The sequence below is a fragment of the Babylonia areolata genome, chromosome 8 (genome assembly GCF_041734735.1).
Source record: "Babylonia areolata isolate BAREFJ2019XMU chromosome 8, ASM4173473v1, whole genome shotgun sequence".
Lineage (NCBI taxonomy): Eukaryota > Metazoa > Mollusca > Gastropoda > Neogastropoda > Buccinidae > Babylonia > Babylonia areolata.
The window spans coordinates 38,356,564-38,377,444 of NC_134883.1; the positions used below are offsets into that span (position 1 = coordinate 38,356,564).

A 20,881-nucleotide genomic window follows, 5' to 3' on the forward strand; every position below is an offset into this window, starting at 1 on the left:
ATTTTAAAAGGTATAACAACAACAAATAAGACCTTTTAAAATCATTAAAAGCAAAACATACGATGTAGAAAGAATACTTATACACAAATAGGAATACGATTACAAACACATACTTCGGTAAAGATATGTGCTATTCCGCAGTAGCACGTGTCCAACATAAAAACATACAGATAAAATTAAAATGAAAAGATAAATTGGAAACACCAAAAAGTTGAGTTCAGTTACTCAAGGGGGCGTCACTGCGTTCGGACAAATCCATATACGCGACATCATATCTACTAAGCAGATGCCTGACCTGAGCTGTGTCAGCCCTTGAGGGAAACTAAAAAGAATATCAAACAGATACAGCTATATACAAATATACAGATTATTGAATGAGAAGGAAAGGAAGGCGGAGGAGGAAAAGGAGGAGGGAAAAGACAAGAATAAAAGAAAAGAAAGGAAGAATGAAAGAAAGAAAAACACCAACAACCATCATAATCCTAACTCCTAAGGTTGGGAAACAAATCAAGTGATCATTTCAAAAGAACAACTTAGACCAAAATATATTTTATCAATTATATATATCATTCTCTCTCTATATTATCTATTAAAATTTCAATTTTCTAAAATGGAAATTGTGTTTATAAAATACAACAACAGATATAACATTAAAAACTAAACAGCACAGCAAACCTCTGTCTTTCTCTGTGTTTGTATATATATATTATGATGAGGGAGAGAGGAGGGAAGGAGACACGGAGACAGAAGGCAGACGATGAGGGAAAGGGATCAGGTGGGAAGAAAATGAGAGATACAGATAAGAATACAGTGAAAGAGACAGTGACAGACAGACAGACGAAGTGAGAGAGAGAGAGAGATTCCAGATTCCAGATGGTTTATTCAAGTATAGGCCTAGGCCCCTTATGAAGGGGTATGTGAACAATATTCTTTATATATATATCTATACACACACACACACACACACACACACACACACACACATATATATATATATATATATATATATATATATATATATATCACATTGCAGTGCATATTAACGTCCAAATATTCAATCAAACATACAATAAGTAAAACAGTGCTACGGTACAGACAGAAGGACTGACATATGAAGATGGAAAGAGAAAGAGAGAGAGAGAGAGACAAAGAGTGAGAAACAGAGACAGAGACAAAGACAGAGAAAGGGAGAGACAGAGACTACATGTGTACATGCAGCCCTTTGGGGGCAATTTCCCATGGTGCTCTTTCTTCCCCCACCCTTGACGTCATCTCGTTAACTTTGAGTCCCTGAAACAGGTGTGGAGACAAACATCTCTCTCTCTGCCCCCATTCAACCGTTGGCCTGTATGCGTGCGTACATGCGGTGTGTGTGTGTGTGTGTGTGTGTGTGTGTGTGTGCAAGAGGAAGGTGGCAGAATGGTTCAGACGCTCTTTTGCCAACAGTGTCCCTGAGGGTGTGGGTTCGAATCCCGCTCTCGCCTTTTCTCCCAGGTTTGACTGGAAAATCAAACTGAGCGTGTGGTCATTCGGATGAGACGATAAACCGAGGTGTCGTGTGCAGCACGCACTTGGTGCACTGAAAAAGAACCCATGGCAACGACAGTGTTTCCTTTGGCAAAATTCTGTAGAAGAAATCCACTGTGATGGGTACACAGATATATATATTATAAACACGCACTGAAGGTCTGACTAAGCGTGTTGGGTTATGCTGCTTGTCAGGAATCTGCCTAGCAGATGTGGTGTAGTGTATATGGAGTTGGCCGAACGCAGTGACGCCTATTTGAGAAACTGAAAATGAATGTGTGTTACCTGCGCGCTGAATCAAAATTATTATCAATGTTCATGCTTTTAACACTCGTATGACGGACTTTAGCATCCTAAATTATTGGAGCTGAATTTGGGATGCTACAGCGCGATTGTACCGTAATAACTCATGTAGATATTTGTATTTGTATTTCTTTTTCTTTTTTTTATCACAACATATTTCTCTGTGTGAAATTCGGGCTGCTCTCCCCAGGGAGAGCGCATCGCTATACTACAGCGCCACCCATTTTTTTGTATTTTTTTTCCTGCATGTGTTTTATTTGTTTTTCCTATCGAAGTGGATTTTTCTACAGAATTTTGCCAGGAACAATCCTTTTGTTGCCGTGGGTTCTTTTACGTGCGCTAAGTGCATGCTGCACACGGGACATCGGTTTATCGTCTCATCCGAATGACTAGCGTCCAGACCAACACTCAAGGTCTAGTGGATGGGGAGAAAATATCCGCGGCTGAGCCGTGATTCGAACCAGCGCACTCAGATTCTCTCGTTTCCTACGCGGACGCGTTTCCTCTAGGCCATCACTCCACTATCATTATATACTATCCTCAGCTTTGGATGTATGTGTGATGTCCTTGTGTGTGGAACGTGACAGCCACAGAAATGGAATGAACGAAGTGACCGTGCACTGCAGACCACAGGACGAGGTGTGTGGGGAGTGATGACACGTGCACAGGGTGGAGCTGTTGGCACTTCACATAACAACGGAAATGGGGGTGGCAGGGGTGGGGGAGGGGGTCTGGGGGATAGGCGTGTTTGCGATTATCGTCTGAAGAGGTGGTTGTCCTCACGTGGCTGACACGTTGTCAGTTTTAAACTTGTCAAAAGTTTTCAGTGTTGGAGGAATGTGGCTGAATGGTTAAGAAAGTTATCTGCCATTACTGTGAGAATATGGGTTCGAATCCCGATTTCGCCCATTCTCCTAAGTTTGACTGGAAAATCAAACTGAGCATCTAAACAACAAATCGAGGTCTCGTGTGCAGCACGCACTTGGCGCACTGAAAAAAGAACCCATGACAACATAAGTGTTGTCCTCTGGTAAAATTCTGTGGAAGAGGTCCACTCAGCTAGCTTCACAAATATACAGGCATGCACTCAAGACGTGCCACCCAAGACGTGCCACCCAAGACGTGCCACTCAAGACGTGCCACTCAAGACGTGCCACCCAAGACGTGCCACTCAAGACCCGACGCTCAAGACGTGCCACTCAAGACGTGCCACCCAAGACGTGCCACTCAAGACGTGCCACTCAAGACGTGACACTCAAGACGTGCCACTCAAGACCCGACGCTCAAGACGTGCCACTCAAGACGTGCCACCCAAGACGTGCCACTAAAGACGTGACACTCAAGACGTGCCACTCAAGACCCGACGCTCAAGACGTGCCACTCAAGACATGACACTCAAGACATGACACTCAAGACGTGCCACTCAAGACATGACACTCAAGACGTGCCACCCAAGACATGACACTCAAGACGTGACACCCAAGACATGACACTCAAGACGTGACACTCAAGACATGACACTCAAGACGTGCCATCCAAGACATGACACTCAAGACGTGACACCCAAGACATGACACTCAAGACGTGACACTCAAGACATGACACTCAAGACGTGACACTCAAGACGTGCCACTCAAGACATGACACTCAAGACGTGCCACCCAAGACATGACACTCAAGACGTGACACCCATTACATGACACTCAAGACGTGCCACTCAAGACATGACACTCAAGACGTGCCACCCAAGACATGACACTCAAGACGTGACACCCAAGACATGACACTCAAGACGTGACACTCAAGACCTGGGTCATGCTCCTGTCAGGCATCTGCCCAGAAGGCGTGGTGCAGCATAAACAGAACGCAGTGACGCCTCCTGGTGAAACTGCTCATGAATCTATCTGTGAATGCGCAGATGGCTGAATAGTCCAATCTGCGCACGAAATGTTCGCTGACAGTTGGGGCAGACAAAGACAGGCATACCATTGTCAGGGAGCTTGTTTGCCCGTGACTTTCTGGCCTGCCTCTTCTGAACAGCTGCAGCAGTCCTGTTGGCCTCACACAACTTGGCACCTTTGTGCACAGCAGCGCGCCATTTGTCACGGTCCACTGCAGATTCCTCCCAGGAGTCAGGGTTGATATCAAACGCTTTCAGAGAGACTTTCAGAGCATCTCTGAAGCGCTTCTTCTGACCTCCGTGTGATCTCTTCCCTTGTTGCAGCTCGCCATAGAAGAGCCTTTTGGGCAGCCGATGGTCTGGCATGCGTGCCACGTGTCCAGCCCAGCGAAGCTGGGACTGCATCAGGATGGTGAAGATGCTGGGAAGGGTGGCTTTTGCGAGCACCTCTGTGTCTGGGGTCCTGTCTTGCCACTTGATGTTCAGTAGCTTCCTGAGGCATGTTGTGTGGAAGTGGTTCAGCTTCTTGGCATGTCGTTGGTACACTGTCCAAGTTTCGCAGGCGTACAGTAGTGTGGGGAGAACTACTGCTCTGTAGACCTTTAGCTTGGTCTCAAGACTAATGCCTCTTCTGTTCCAGACATTTGCATTGAGTCTACCAAACGTTGCGCTTGCTCTTGCAATCCTGACGTTCACTTCATCGTCGATTGTCACATTTCGTGACAGTGTGCTGCCAAGGTATGTGAACCGCTCCACCGCACTGAGTCTCTGACCGTTGACTGTGATGTTGGGCTCAACGTAGGGTTTCCCTGGGGCTGGCTGATGGAGAACTTCAGTTTTCCTCGTGCTGATGGTAAGGCCGAAGTTCCTGCTGGCAGTGGCAAACTTGTCCACGCTGAGTTGCATGTCAGCTTCAGATCCAGCGTTGAGGGCACAATCATCAGCAAACAAAAAGTATCTGATGATGTCTGTCATGACCTTCGTTTTTGCTTGAAGCCTTCTGAGGTTAAACAGCTTGCCATCTGTTCGATACTTTAGGCCGATTCCAACATCGCCATCTCTGAAGGCATCAGTAAGCATTGCAGAGAAAATGAGGCTGAACAGCGTTGGAGGCAGGACGCAGCCTTGCTTGACACCATTTGTGACAGCAAAAGGAGCAGATGTTTCGCCATTGTCCTGGACTCGAGCCTGCATGCCTTCATGGAACTGGCTGACCAAGGAAATAATTTTCCGAGGGCATCCGTACTTGGCCATGATCTTCCACAGTCCCTCTCTACTCACGGTGTCGAAGGCCTTAGTGAGGTCGACATAGGTGGAGAACAGATCAGCATTTTGCTCCTGACATTTCTCTTGCAGCTGCCTTGCAGCAAACACCATGTCGGTGGTTCCGCGCTCTTTCCGGAATCCACATTGGCTCTCAGGCAAATGACCTTGGTCAAGGTGTGCTGTGAGGCGGTTTAGTAGGATCCTAGCAAGTATCTTGCCTGCGATGGAGAGCAAGGAAATGCCCCGATGGTTATCACAGGCTTGCCAGTTCCCCTTTCGCTTGTACAAGTGAATGATAGATGCATCTTTGAAATCCTGGGGGATCGTCTCTTCTTTCCACATGAGTGAGTACAGCTGATGGAGCTTCTCAGTCAGCACAGTGCCTCCATCCTTGTAGACCTCTGCTGGTATGGAGTCTGAGCCAGGTGCTTTGCCACTGGATAGCAGACGGATTGCTTTCTGGGTCTCAAGAAGTGTTGGCGGATCGTCCAGTGCTTCGTTGATGGGGACTTGTGGGAGACGGTCTATGGCTTCATCATTTATGAAGGAAGGGCGATTTAAGACACTGTTGAAGTGCTCAGCCCAGCGTTCGAGAATTTTCTCCTTCTCAGTGATCAAGGTATTTCCATCTGCACTGAGGAGTGGGGATGATCCTGAGGATGTGGGGCCGTAGACTTCTTTTAAGGCATCATAGAACCTCTTCATATCGTGCCTGTCTGCATATCCCTGGATCTCATCAGCTTTGTCACTCAGCCACTTATCCTGCATCTGGCGTAACTTTTGCTGAACAGTCCTGCGGATGGCATCGTACGCATCCTTTTTTGATGTGGACTTTGGGTTGCTCAGGTAGGCTTGATGCAGACGGCGTTTCTCATCCAGAAGCTGCTTGATTTCATCACAGTTTTCATCAAACCAGTCTTTGTGCTTTCTGGTCATGGGTCCCAGGGTCTCTGAAGCTGTACTTTAGATCAGCTCACGCAGGGTCCTCCAGTCAGACTCCACATTCTGGTTGTCCAGAGAGGCGGATTCCAGACGATCTTCCAGCAGCTCCACAAAGGACTGTTTGATGGTGATGTTTTTCAGCTTAGCGATGTTGAGCCGTTTTGGAGCCTTCTGGCCTTGGGGGCGTCTCTTGGGCTGGATTCGAATATTCAGCTTCGAGACTACAAGGCGATGGTCTGTCCAACACTCGGCGCCGCACATGGTCTTTGTTACACGTACATCTTGCCTATCCCTTTTCCTGACGATGACATAATCGATGAGATGCCAATACTTTGAGTGAGGGTGCATCCATGACGTCCTGTTACGGGTAGGGAGGCAGAAAACTGTGTTGGTTATCAACAGTCCGTGCTCTGCACAGGTCTGAAGCAAAAGCAATCCATTTGGGTTGCAGTGGCCCACACCATGCTTTCCAATCACTCCATCCCAGGAGATGTAGTCAGAGCCAACTCTAACATTGAAGTCCCCAAGAATGATGAGCTTATCTGCTTTAGGGATAGCAGCAATGACAGAGTGAAGGTCCTCGTAGAACTTCGCCTTCACTTCATCCGGGTTGGTCATGGTTGGGGCGTAGACACTGACAATGGTGAGGTGCTTCTGGCCAGATGCCAGTGGGAGTTTCATGGTCATAAGCCTATCGTTGACTCCCTTTGGGATTCCAGCTAGCTTGCTGACAAGTGCTGTTTTTACTGCAAAACCAACGCCAGCCTCACGTCGCTCTTCGCTTCCTCGTCCACTCCAGAAGAATGTGTAACCAGATCCCTGTTCACAGAGCTCGCCTTCGCCTGCAAGCCGAGTCTCACTCAAGGCTGCGATGTCAATGTTGTATCTGGCGAGTTCGGATGCAACTAGTGCCGTTCTCCTTTGGGGTCTGTCCGCGTTATCTCTGTCCAGGAGAGTCCTTATGTTCCAAGCACCAATGGTGAGAGGAACGATTCTTGTTTTTTTCTTTTCTTTCTTGTTTCGACCGCTGATGTAGGGTCCCCGCCAGCCGCGGTATGCTGGCCAGGGTGATATGGAGCAGGCAATTTTTAGGGCACCTTTTCTAGCCCCTTCCTCATGCCAGGGATGTGAGCAGTGCATTCCTAAAGAGGGCTGCTCAGACGCTCAGACGGCTGCCGAGCTCCATTGCTGCTCCTGTCGACGAAGAACGACCCTATGGCCTGAGCCGCCTGCGTGCAGGTCTGCGGCTGCGACTGCCAGTGTACCCACACCTGTCGTTTCGTCGCTCGCCTGTCGCCACAGGACTTGGGGGTGATGAAATGATGAAGGATGAAAGGTCATTTTGGATGACTGATGACTGGATGATACATGGAGTAGAAGTAGTAGAGACCAGAAGTTTTCTTGACTCTGAACCAAACTTAGGTTTCAGCTCTCTCACAATCTTCACCAGAAGAGCTGATATATCAAAGTCTGGAGTTGTCAGGTTGTGGGTATAGGTAAATTAAGTTCACTGCTACATAGAATCACGGCAACTTCTACAGAAGTCAGTTAAGTAATCATGGTTTGGATTCAACTAACAATCTGTCTGATTTACATACGTACAAAAGGACAACACCAATAAGGATTTTCGCACACATGTGTGTGCTGGTGGAACGACAATGAGAGGGGACGGGAGATGAGGGAGAGGGAATGTATGTTTGGGGAGAGACGGGCGGGGGGCGAGGGGGGGAAGGGAGAGGGTGGGGGGTGGAGGAGGGCAAGAATCTAGCCCCATCTTTCAGCACAGCAGCATTCATCACATTGAGTGTGACACGAATGAACAGGCGTTACTCTGCAACCTGGAGACAAAGAACTGTTTAGTTGTCGGTCGGTCTCTGTGGCGCGCGCCTGTGTGTGTGTAGTAAACAATTGTGTGTGTGTGTGTGTGTGTGTGTGTGTGTGTGTGTGTGTGTGTGTGTGTGTTAACAATCTGTATGTGCGTCTGTGCGATTTTGTTTAATTTTTTCCCTTTTTGTGTAAAGCGCCTAGAGCCCTACTACCGTATTTTGAGAATACGCGTTTTATATTATTCTCATCATTTGATTATTATTATTGTTGCTGTTATCATCATCATTCTTCTTCTTCTCATTATGATGATGACGATGATATGATTATAATTATTATGATCATTTTCATCATCATTTATAGTAGTAGTGGTAGCAGCATCCCCCTCTCTGATGATCCCCTGCTGTAGTGATGTTGACAATGTGCCCCTTCCTTCTCTCTCTCTCTGATGATCCCCTGCTGTAGTGATGTTGACAATGTGCCCCTTCCTTCTCTCTCTCTGATGATCCCCTGCTGTAGTGATGTTGACAATGTGCCCCTTCCTTCTCTCTCTCTCATTTATCTGCTGTCTTCCCTTGGCTCCATTCCTCGCCCTTTCCTGAATACAACGCAACATCTCCCACTATCTTTCTCTTTTTTCTCTCATAGCCAGCACACAGACACACATACAGACACAGACACACACAGACGCACAAACACACAGACAGACAGACAGACACACACACACACACACACACACACACACACACACACACACACACACACACACACACGTATTTCACAGAGCTGGAGGGCACTGACATTAATTATAGCTGTTGAGAGGGAGGAGGTGGAGGCGGACTGTGAGGAGAGTGAAGGGGGAGGAAAGGAGGGAGGGAACAAAGAGCCCCTTTTGTGTGCACACAGACTGTACGAGCACGTGCACACACACACTCACATACACGCTAACTACTATGGGGCCAGGTCCACAATGCCACTGAGAGACAGACCAGCGAACGAACAGACTGGTGTAAGGGGTGGGGTTGGGGGTAGAGGAAAGCGGAGCATGTGTGTGCGCGCGTGTGTGTGTTCGTTCTTTAGTTTAGCGTCTTTTCACAATTACTGATTAGACGATTAAAAACAACAACAAACAACAACAACAAAACCAACCAACCAAACAAAAAACCAAAAAAAACCCCAACAACCCCCCCAAAACAACAACAACAACAACAAAAAACAAACAACCCCCCCCCCAAAAAAAAAAACAAAACAAACAGCAACGTGAAAGATGAGAAGTCAGGAAAACAGGAGAGGTAGAAAACTACAAAGAATGCATAATTGTTACATGTCTGTCTGAGTGTGTATGTGTGCGTGCCTGAAATATGATTGAATGACACAGGAAACGAATGATGAGCACCCAGTGGCAGCCGTCAGTCGGCTCTACCCATGTGGGCAGCCTGTTGTGCAAATGACCCCGTGTCTGTAAAGCGCTTAGAGCTTGATCTCCGACCGAGGATAGGTGCTATATAAGTATTCATATCAATCAATTAATCAATCAGTCAATCAAACTGACATGCAATTAAATTCAAACCACTGTCACTACTTTCCTCCCCTTCCTCTCACCCTGGGTGGACACACTGGCCTGACCATTTTTGCAACTAGTGACAGATTCGAGCAGAGCAGCTTAACTCGGAAATCTAAGCGTGAGCATGTGACACCTTTGATCAAAGAGTTGCACTGGCTTCCAGTTAAATTCTGCATCCAGTTCAAACTTTCCATGCTCGCGTAGCGCTTTTTTGTATGCTACACTCCCGCAGTATCTCACTTCTTCACTCACAGCTTATCTCACACACCAGGCCTGCACTTCACTGTATCTCACACACCAGGCCTGCACCTCACTGTATCTCACACACCAGGCCTGCAGTTCACTGTATCTCACACACCAGGCCTGCAGTTCACTGTATCTCACACACCAGGCCTGCAGTTCACTGTATCTCACACACCAGGCCTGCAGTTCACTGTATCTCACACACCAGGCCTGCAGTTCACTATATCTCACACACCAGGCCTGCAGTTCACTGTATCTCACACATGTAGCTGTGTCTCACCCAGCTGTAAAGAACGGAACAGAGCTGGTTTTTCGCCTTGTTCAGTCTGAGTCACCGGAAGAAATAAAGAGGCACCAACCCCTCATGAGACACAGGCAGACGACATCAAAAGACACAACAATAAGGACGACATGACGACAACTCAAGAAGAAGAAGAAGAAGAGTTCTGTTGCTCTTGTGTATTGATAATGAGACGCCATGGCAGAATGGGTCAGGCGCTGGACCAGATCCAGTGTGGACCACAGGGTTCGACATGATCTGTGTCCATGGGAAAGACGCTTCACACCGACTTTCGTCACTCCACCAGGTGTGAATGGGTGGGTAGACTCCACTTCCATTGGGGAAGTGAAGAGTGTGGAAGGAGAGGACTGGGCCCCGCCTTCCTATACCGAACCTTAGACACAGTGGATATCAATTCACTGCCCCGATGGCAGGGCAGAAAAAGGCTATAGGACCCTTAATCTTTTTTACTTTGAGGGGCTGTCGATAAATATCTTCATGCAGGCATGTGGGCGTACTCGGCATAAAATGACGATTCCAGCTTAGTGACGTATGCTCCCTCAACTTTCGTGCATTTTCCCATTCTTTTAAACCACGTGTCAATGGTATCCGACCGCGTTGAAAAGTATACCCCAAATAACACCTTTGAAGAAAACTCTAACGTTTTCAGCACCCTGGAACTGCATTCCTCTCGTCTGTCGCTTGTTCAAAGGGGACAGGAACCGGTCATAAGGGGACAGGAACCGGTCATAAGGGGACAAGAACCAGTCATAAGGGGACAGGAACCGGTCATAAGGGGACGAATCGAGGGAATAAATATGGAGGATAGGTGACCAGCTGTGCTCTGTATTCCGCTGGAAAGTCACCAAAAGTTGCTGCTGCAGAGTGTGCACTGTCAATGTCATACAGCAGCAGGAGACACCGGGTTCCATGCGGGGACACTGTCTGCACCATGCCTCAAATGCTTCATGTGGGCAGTGGTTGGCTTTCTAGTCTGAGGTCATTGCCTTTCTTCCCTGAAGTGGTATTGTGATTACACGGCCAGTTTAGGAAAGAAATACACTACCTTTATTTTCACTTCTGGGTCTTTTAAACTTTGCAGGTTGATTCTCACCTGGGAAGACCCAGACTGCTGACTGTTGCTTTGTTTGGGGATCACACCGAAATACCTACATGTCGTCTCTAGCTGCAATGTTCTGAACACGATTTGGTCTTCCTCCGTCCAAGTCTGGAGCATGCATGATCTCTACTAAACACTTTCCTTCTTTCTTCATCATCTAAATCATGAGGACTCCCTAATGGGCACAACGGTTCCCAACGCCCAGGTACTAGCTAAGTGATCATGATAAAAAGACATTGATACTTCCCGAAGAAAAGTTCACTGGTTTTTCTGTTTCATTATCGGTAAATATTGGATTCTCCTAATCCACTGACTTTAAATGGGTAACCTTCTCTGGAGTAACAACGGTTAATGGATGACCATAACAGTCATCGTCTTCCAGCGTTGCTCATCCAAACTGAAATTCTTTGAACCAGTTTAAAATTGTTGATCTGCGCGGAGCCTGCATGACAAAACAATGTGACGAACTGAACAACCTTTCATTTTCCCCTGCAGAAGTCATAATTCATCATAGCATGGGAATCACTTGTGAAATGTCATGTTTGATGCGGGATGGCCATCTACGTCACCACACATAATGCCTTCCTGAGCGGAACAAGTTTTCAGAATGTAGTGATATTTGACATTATAACTTGGATGTCATTTCTCTATAGTATGATGTAAAGTGTAATACTGTTGTTCCTGACGTTTATCGGGTACACCATGAGTATCACTCTTATTACTATCATTTTGTGATTCTGCTTTGAATGACATTTGTTCTGGGGGTCTTAGTTTTTCTTTAGTTTGTTTGATCTGTTTGTCTTCCTTTCTTTCTATCGTGTTTATTGTCATCATCATCACATGTCATCATGTTGATGATTATCAGTATTTATTCATGGCAGATTTTCTATATTTTTTATGACCACATTGTTTTGTACTCTTTTTGTGGTATATCAAAATAAAAACGGTTAAAATGAAGAGGAAGAAGAAGAAGCAGCAGCAGCAGCAGAAGAAGAAGAAGAATGATTGAGTGAATCCTTACCTGATTTATTGAACCACAATTTCGTTTGGGTGTTCGATCGTTCGGTCACATAGTGATTCAATTTCTCATCAATCATCATGACATAGCAGTAAGTAGTCTGAACATAAGTAAGCGTTTGCAAAGGACCGCGAGCAGGTTAATTGAAGAAGAAGAAGTAGCAGTAGTAGAAGAAGTAGATGATGATGATAGTCATGATGGCAATTATGATGCAGATAAAAAACAAAAACAAAAAAGCAACAAAAACAAACTCAACAACAACGGCAATTAAAATGAAGATGATGGTTGATGATGAAGATGATAAAGCTGATAACGACCCTGACGATAATGAAGAAAACACTTCAGTATTGTTGCCCTGCCAGCTGCCCGACAGTTTTTGTTCACAACACTCGCGTACAGTTTTCAGACAAACACTCACGTACAGTTTTAAAACACTCACATATAGTTTTCAGACAGGCACGTAATGTTTTCAGACAAACACTCACGCACATTCTTCAAACAAACAAACAAACAACCAAACAAACAAACACGAACATATTTCAGACAAACACTCACGCACATTCTTCAAACAACCAACCAACCAACCAAACAAACAAATAAACAAACACTCACGCACACTCTAATATCATCATCTTAGATGAACAGACTATAAATAAATAAATAAAACTCACGCACATTCTTCAACCAACCAACCAAACAGACAAACAGACAAACAAACAAACAAACACTCACGCTCAAAACGCAGCAGGTCCTCCTCGGAGAAGGAGTTGCGCGTGACGGAAGGAGCTCCACAGCGCATGCGCCGACACTGGTAGACGGCGCGCCTATGCACCTCCGCGCGCCTTCCGACCTTCACCTTGCTTCCCACGGTGTTGAGGAACTGCTCCAGGGCGTCATCCACTGAAACAGGCATCATCCTGTCAGCTGCCGCCTGCTGATGGATCGTCATTTATAGATATCTTGGCAATGAATTGCGTCGTGGTGTGGCGTCGTGGTGTGGCGATCTTTGCCTCGAAGGAAGGGTATTTCAGTACAGTAAAAACTAACTGAAAAAAAAAAAACCACCACCAAAAATCATCAAAAAACAAAATAAAACAGATTGAAGAGTAAGGTTGATGAGGGTATTGAACTATATGTGTGTGACGAGGAGTGTGTGTGATTGTGTGTGTGTGTGTGTGTGTGTGTGTGTGTGTGTGTGTGTGTGTGTGTGGGGTGGGGTGGGTGGGGGGACCTACGTGCCTGAGGTCGAGAGACAGACAGGCATACCGACTGGCAGACAGAAAGACAGACAGGCAGACTGAGGCACACACACAGAGAGAGAGAAGAGAGAGAGAGAGAGGGGGGGCGAGGGGGGCTGGGGGGTGTCAGAAGGTGGGGAGAGGGAGACAGACATGTATGCAGAGAGAGACAGAGAGAGAGAGAGAGGTCGTACAAAAGCTTCCTTTATAAACCACCAATCATGTTCACATTTCTTAACTAATCAAGCTTGACTTTCTCAGATTTCCTACATTTACTGCATAGGGGGTGGAGGGGGGATGGGGGGGGGGAGAAGAGGAAGAAAAGAACAGCAAGAAGAGCAACTAAAACAAGGAGACTACAACAATAACAACAACAACAACATATAGGCGAAAAAGAACAACAACTCCATGTACAACAAACACGAACTACAAGATGAACAAACTGCTGTCCGTTATATTCAAATCGAAGACAAAAATCCGCCCCCCCCCCTTTTTTTTTTTACTCCCTCTCCTAATAAATAATAATATCATGATATCTGAGTTTCTTCACTTCCACAACTCTTCCCGCCCCTGGAGGTCTGCTTCAAAATGTCTGACTGATGTCCCCAGGCATTAAAAATATTTTAAAAGTCATCTCTCGAGCTCTTCAAATAAGTAGCACATATATATATTACTGTTCATGTCAGCCACAGTCATGCATTTAACAAAAACTTTCTTAATCATTGCAGTGTGTGTGTGTGGGGGGGGGGGGGAGGGGGGGTGTCTGCTGTGCAGTCATTGGTTGTTTACTTTTGGTTCTTAAGAGGGAGGGAAGGGGAGGGACGGGGAGAGGGAAGAGGAGGGACGGGGAGAGGGAGGAGGAGGGACGGGGAGAGGGTGGAGGAGGGGAAGGGGAGTGGGGAGAGAGGGGAGTGGGGATGGGTGGAGAGGGTGGATGAGGGGCGGGAAGGGGGTGGGTGGACGTTAAAGCGACTTTATTCACAAATCAATACACTCAATTCATCCAACATGCTATTTTCCTTTCATAAATAACTTCAGTGAACCACAAGTATCGCAGCATCAAAAAGAAAAAGAAAGAAAGAATGAATAAACGAACGAACAAGGGAAAGAATGAGAGGCGAGGCGAAAAGAGAAAAAAATAACTACAAAGAAGCAAAGCAAAGAGAATGCAAGAAAAAAGAAAAAAAAATGAACGGAAAGAACAACAAGAAAAAGGAAAGAAAGAATAAAGAATCGAAAAGAGAATAACTGAAAAGAACATAAATGAAATGAAATGAATGAATGAAACAACCAAAAAAGAAAAGAACAAGAAATAAGAAAGAAAAAGCAAGAGGAAGAAGAAAAAAAAGGGATGATGGAAAGAAGGAACGAAATTAAAATAAAATAAAAGGAGAAATAATAAAGAAAGAAAGAGAAGGCTTCAACCACTGGGCAGATTTATGCAACACAGTGGACCGACAGGGAAGCGCTGCGCACGTGCAGCAGGCCAAAATTGTGGCATGCCTGCATGTCTGTTATCTGCGTGCAACACTACGCCTGCCTTCCCCATCCCCACACACATGGCCAGTCCGGGCGGTACTGTCTGTTGCGGAACATGACGTTCAGCCGTGCAGAGTCGGCCGTTCACATCGCTGGCGCAAGTGTCCGGTTAGGTTTACGTGCACCTGTCATTAGGCAACAAGGCTGAGTTGCAAAAGCGATCTTAATTGCATCAAGTTTACTTTGCGTCAAGAATGTTTCTAAGTCTGAGGAATTAGAGTAGAATTTTCTTACAATTCTTGACGCTAAGCAAACAGCGCTGCGAGCAGCTTTCGTTCTTGGAAGAAACAGTGTTGAGCAACTGGCCGGGCGGTTGGCCATGTAAAGAAACTTAACATCCGGGTGACGTGAACGAGGACATCACATCCGGCGAGAAAACAGGGGCACGTGGCCTCTGAACGACACAACCAAGGGCGGACAAGCACACACGGTCACACACACACACACACACACACACACACACACGGGTGGCCACAAGGAAGGAGAGGTCAGAGGCCAACACAGATCAGCTCTGGTGTGCTCTGTCCACGGTCCCCGTCCTTTGCACGGTCTGCACTGACTTGTGCTACATCAGTAATATTTGTGTTTTTGTTTGTATTTCTCTCTTTTTTTTTCTTTCTTTTTATCACAACAGATTTATCTGTGTGAAATTCGGGCTGCTATCCCCAGGGAGAGTGCGTTGCTACACTGAGAGCGCCATCCCTTTTTTCTTTTTCTTTTTCTTTTTTTTCCTCTTTTTTTTCCTGCATGCAGTTTTATTTGTTTTTCCTATCGAAGTGGATTTTTCTGCAGAATTTTGCCAGGAACAACCCTTTTGTTGCCGTGGGTTCTTTTACGTGGGCTAAGTGCATGCTGCACACGGGGCCTCGGTTTATCGTCTCATCCGAATGACTAGCGTCCAAACCACCACTCAAGGTCTAGTGGAGGGGGAGAAAATATCGGCAGCTGAGCCGTGCTTCGAACCAGCGCGCTCAGATTCTCTCGCTTCCTATGCGGACGCGTTACCTCTGGGCCATCACTCCATTATTTATTTTAATAAATGACAAATTAAAAAACACACAATGAAAAAAGAAGAAGAAGCAATAGTGATATCGTCTGACCTTCACGAAAATGATACCGAAGAGAGAGGCAAGCAGGCAGACAGACAGGCAGACAGACAGACAGGGAGTCATATAACCCATTAGTCGTTTCGATTCAATGACATCAACCGAACCAAACACTGGAAGAGCGTCGCTTGCCACATGTGCACGTGCAGCTTGGAAGAATACTGACGTGCCTGTAGTAGTTCTCTAAAACAAAGGTTATTTTGTTTTCAAGTGCGCGTTATGTTCATTTAAAAAAGTTTCTTTAAATTTCATTATTATTATTATTATTATTATTATTATTATTATTATTATTATCGGTATTATTGTTGTAGTAGTTGTTATCAACATTACCCCTACCTCAAAACTCACCCCATCCATCACTCCCCAACACATCTGGACGGACGGAGGCATGATGGTCATTTATTTTGGGAGCCTCTCTCATCCTCGTGCTTTGTCGTTTCTTTCTTTCTTTCATTTCCTTTTTTTCTTTTCTTTTTTTCCTTCCTTTGTTTCATTCTTCATTGTGTCCAGGAATATATAAAGGAGGATGAGTCAGGAATGGAATAAAAAGCGACAGAGAAGAGAGAAGAACAAAGAAGATACAAAAAGAGGGGTTGAAATGAATGTCATGGAGGGAGGAAGGAAGGGGATGAAGCAAAAGAAGAAGAAGAAGCAGCCATGGAAGCAACTGGAGGAAGAGGAGAAGAGGAAGAGAAAGGGTGGAGGAGGAAAAGGTAAAGGAAGATTGGGATAGAAAGAAAGAAAGAAAGAAGAAGAAGTTCGGGCGGACACAACGTCCAGAACTCGGATCATCTGCTTCGTTGTCATCATAGTTATCTGACTCACCACACTCATACTCCTCGTCCTCTTCAGATGTCGATGACGATGACGAGGCTGAGGATGACAACGATGATGCTGATAAAGTTGATGAGGTCCACAACGTGTTTTTCTGAATGTCAAGTTTCGCTCGAAATGCTTTTCTATGCATGACTGGTGACCTCTGGTTTTGTTGTTGTTGTTGCTGATGCTGATGTTGTTGCTGGTGTTGATGCTGCTGTCTCAGCGGCTGCTGCTGGGAGCCAGATTCACCCCGAACAGGCTGCCGCGGGTCTTTCTGTCGAAATGCATGTCGTCGTCGTAGATTTCTCTGTGCGCTGAATGACGACGACGAAGGTGTTGACGAAGAGGAAAAACTGGAAGTGAACGATGACCGGCGTGTTGATAATGACAATGACGACGACTCACACGAGTATGATGACGACAACGATGCAGACCGAAGCAGGGTTGGTGCCACAAATGAGTCAGAGGAGGATGGAGAGAAAGTGGATTCTTGATCAGAAGAATTAAATGAGACATTATCTTTAGAATTCGTCATCTTGAGATTCATGTTTTATGAAACTCTGCTTCTTACCTGCTGTTTTTAGAGTAAAAGAGAGAGGATTTTGGCATGGGCTGGGAGAAGTGAAGATACATAACACACATGATCATGATACCATCAGTGTTACTACGGCTTCAGAATCATGGGATGTCAAAATGCCGGAGAACTGGGGGACTGACAGACAGGACAAAACTTGTGCCACCCATGTCACAAATAACCTTCAATTTTTAGAAGCTGACATTTTCTTTAATTACTGATGTCATGATATTCTTTTGCATACAGCTTCTTCCTCCTCCTCTTTGCGTTTCCATGACCTTACCATCGTCCTTCCTCGTAAGGTCAGTGCACGAAACCTTCCATCTTCATCAGCTCACTGATCACACTGGAGAATTGAAGACAAGCTTTCAGCCCAAAGCAGTCTCATGCTTTCTTTGACGGCTGGAACTTGTTGTTCAATTATGTCGTTCCTGCCTATATTCCAATCTTCCTATAAAGAAAGGTACACATCATATTGTACGAGAAAGTTCAGATTCCTTTTCCAGCAGCAGGGAGAGGAGGGGGTGGGGGATGAAGGGAAGGGATAGGGTGCAACACCCAGGAAGACACAAAGCAGCATTTCCAACACACACACACACACACACACACACACATCCACGGATGGCAAAACAGCTTAGGTGTTTCAACTTGTGAGTCAGTCACTCCTCACCACAAACAAACGTACACACTTTCTCCAGTTAGGGCTATAGTGATTTTTTGTCACCCTCCGACACCAGGGCTGTTGAAAACTACCACACTCTTGTCAGCAGTGATTCTGAACCGAAAACAATGACAACCAAAATCCGTTTCACTGTCAGCATAGGTATGCTGACATGATTTGAAGCACGGGTAGTTTCTTCTGATTCAAAGCAAAACTTCCTTCTCAAACATCTTTCTTTCTCTTTGAAGCAAACCTCTTTCTTCTCCTCTGTATCGACTGGAACAAGAATTTTCTTCTTTCAAGCTACTCACAGCAAAACAGCGCCTTATACCACGTCACACAGCAAAGAAGAAAAGCAAAAGTAAATTCATGTAACTATGCAACTAACTAAACTGCGTTTAAAAACACACTCCGGAAGAAAAAAACATCGCTCTCAGAATTGACGAACATCGGACCGTCGCCAGGTGTGGTGTGTAAGAGTGTGAATGAAAGTGTACAGGGATACGTTGACAGTAACACCATAACACACAGACCGTGGAGTGAGCCGGGTTTAATGGCGTCAATTAAAATCCTGTGTGGCTTGGGGCGGTGCTGTGCTGGTGAGAAGAGCGGCCGGACACACACACTTCGTGCCTTCCTTTATTGATGCTTGGTTTGGATGCACTGTTGTGAGAAAACCCAGAGCAGGTCTAGTCAGTAAGTTTCACACACACACACACACGCACACACACACACACGTCCATCTTTACATTTGCAATCGAAAATTGAACAAACATTCGGGGACCTATCCCGGAATGTCCTGTTTCTTAACTGACAGAAGAAAAGACAGACGGACAGACATAAACGCTTGTGCCGCAATCTGTTGTTCTTTCCTTCCACTGCTGCTGCTAACAAACTTGCTGTTTCCTTCATTCTGTCTAGATTGGACTGCTGCAACTCTCTTCTCGCTGGTCTCCCTGATAACAAACTAAAGAAACTCCAACGCATTCAGAATCACGCAGCCCGACTCACACTCCGTAAACCCAGGCATGGAAGTGCAACATCTCTACTCAGAACACTTCACTGGCTTCTTGTTAAAGCAAGAATTCAATACAAAGTAGCTTTTCTCCACTTTCAGTGTCTTCGTCACAACAATATGCCACCGTATCTTTCAGATCTTCTCCATTTACACCACCCTTCTAGGTCGCTGCCCTCAGCTGACACCTCTCTGCTGACAGTTCCCCGGTTTTCCCTTCAGACCTTTGGAAAAAAAAGTCTTTGTATTTGCCCCCACAGTCTGGAACTCCCTACCTCTGTCCCTCAGAAAAACCCAATGTTTTTCAACTTTCAAACAGAATTTAAAGGCGCACCTATTTCCACTTCACCTAGCATGATGCATACAAATGAGTGCCTGTATAATTTTATCGTGATGTGTTGTGGGGAGGGAGGGGGGGGGGGTGTGTGTGTGTGACTGTTTTTAAATTTTGCATTTTAAAATGTAGATTTTTTTATAATTGTATTGTGATGTGTGTGACCGGTGCTAAGAGTTGGAAGTGAATTTTCAGTTATTGTGATATGGCTTTTGGTTATTGCGACATCGGGAATAGTTTTAAGTTTTGTGACAGTTTTTGAAAGTAATGTGATATGGTATTGTATTATTTAGGCTTTTTCATGTGACATATATGATGAGTGTGACGGCTGTGTGTGTGTGTGTGTGTGTGTGTGTGTGTGTTTAAGTGAGCTGATTGTTTTCTTGTTTCATCGATATTTACTTTGTATTGTCAGGCTGGCTGGCTCGCTCGCTAGCACACACACACACACACACACACACACACACGCACGCACGCACACACGCACGCACGCACACAAACACACACACACACACACACACACACACACACACACACACACACGTCTGTTCCCCCACCAACCCCTCACTGTTCCCTTCCCCTGTATTAACTTGGACTCTCTCTCTCTGTGTGCGTGTGTGCGCGCGCGTGTGTGTGTGTATGTGTATGTGTGTGTGTGTGTGTATGTATGTGTGTGTGTGTGTGTGTATGTGTGTGTGTGTGTGTGTGTGTGTGTGTGTGTATGTGTGTGTGTGTGTGTGTGTGTATGTGTGTGTCTCCCCTCCATTTTCACCATTCCCACTCCCTGACCCCAACCCTCCTTCTCAGTCTCCCTGCCCCCCCTGCCCCCCCCCCCCCCCCCCACACACACACACATGAACGAAACAAGCACACCTATTATATATGCACTACACCACTATACCCTCTATCCCCCCTCCCCCCTTCCCCTCCCCTGCGGTCTCCTTGTGGTATCCATCCATCCCCATCCATCATCCGACACAGGAAGTCGACAGGCCACTTTCCCACACAGCTTTGGCGCCTTCTACAAACTGAAGCCAGTCTTACTGCTGATGCCATTTTTGTGACATTGCTGCTCGTAGTTTGCATAAATCTGAAAACAGGATCGCTCAAAGTTTTTATGTTTTTGGTCGTTTTTATTGTTGTTGTTGTTTGTTGTTGGATGCCAATCAGTGGCAGCCTCTGCGCGTGTGTGTATGTAATGTGTGTGTCTGTGTGTATGTGTGGGTCTGTGTTTTTGAGTGCGTTTGTGCATGCGTGAGAGTGTAAGTGTACACAAGTGTCAGGAGAGTTCTGTGCATGTGTGTGTGTGTGTGTGTGTGTGTGTGTGTGTGTGTGTGTATGTGTGTGTGTGTGTGTGTGTGTGTGTGTGTGTGAGGGGGAGGTGTGGGGTGCAGGGAGGAGGTGGGGTAGAGGATGAGGTATGTGAGTGTATGCATGCCTACACTGTGGGAGCAACAGGATATTGGAACGTATATATTATATATATATATATCTTTGTATATATATATGTGTGGGGTTGGGGGTGGGAGATATGGGCGTGTGTGTGTGTGCTTGTACAAGTAAGCGTTCATCTGTGTGTGTGTGTGTGTGTGTGTGTGTGTGTGTGTG

General features: G+C 45.8%; 1 protein-coding gene across 2 annotated transcripts in view; it reads right to left on the reverse strand.

Annotated features, from left to right (window-relative positions):
* LOC143284778 (uncharacterized) overlaps positions 1 to 20,881 on the reverse strand; it is a 259,607-nt gene that overhangs the window by 181,992 nt on the left and 56,734 nt on the right. For both annotated transcript variants that reach the window (XM_076591773.1, XM_076591774.1), the window contains one exon: positions 12,720 to 12,887. In XM_076591773.1, coding sequence (XP_076447888.1) covers positions 12,720 to 12,887 — 168 coding nt within the window. The remainder of the gene's footprint in view (positions 1 to 12,719; positions 12,888 to 20,881) is intronic.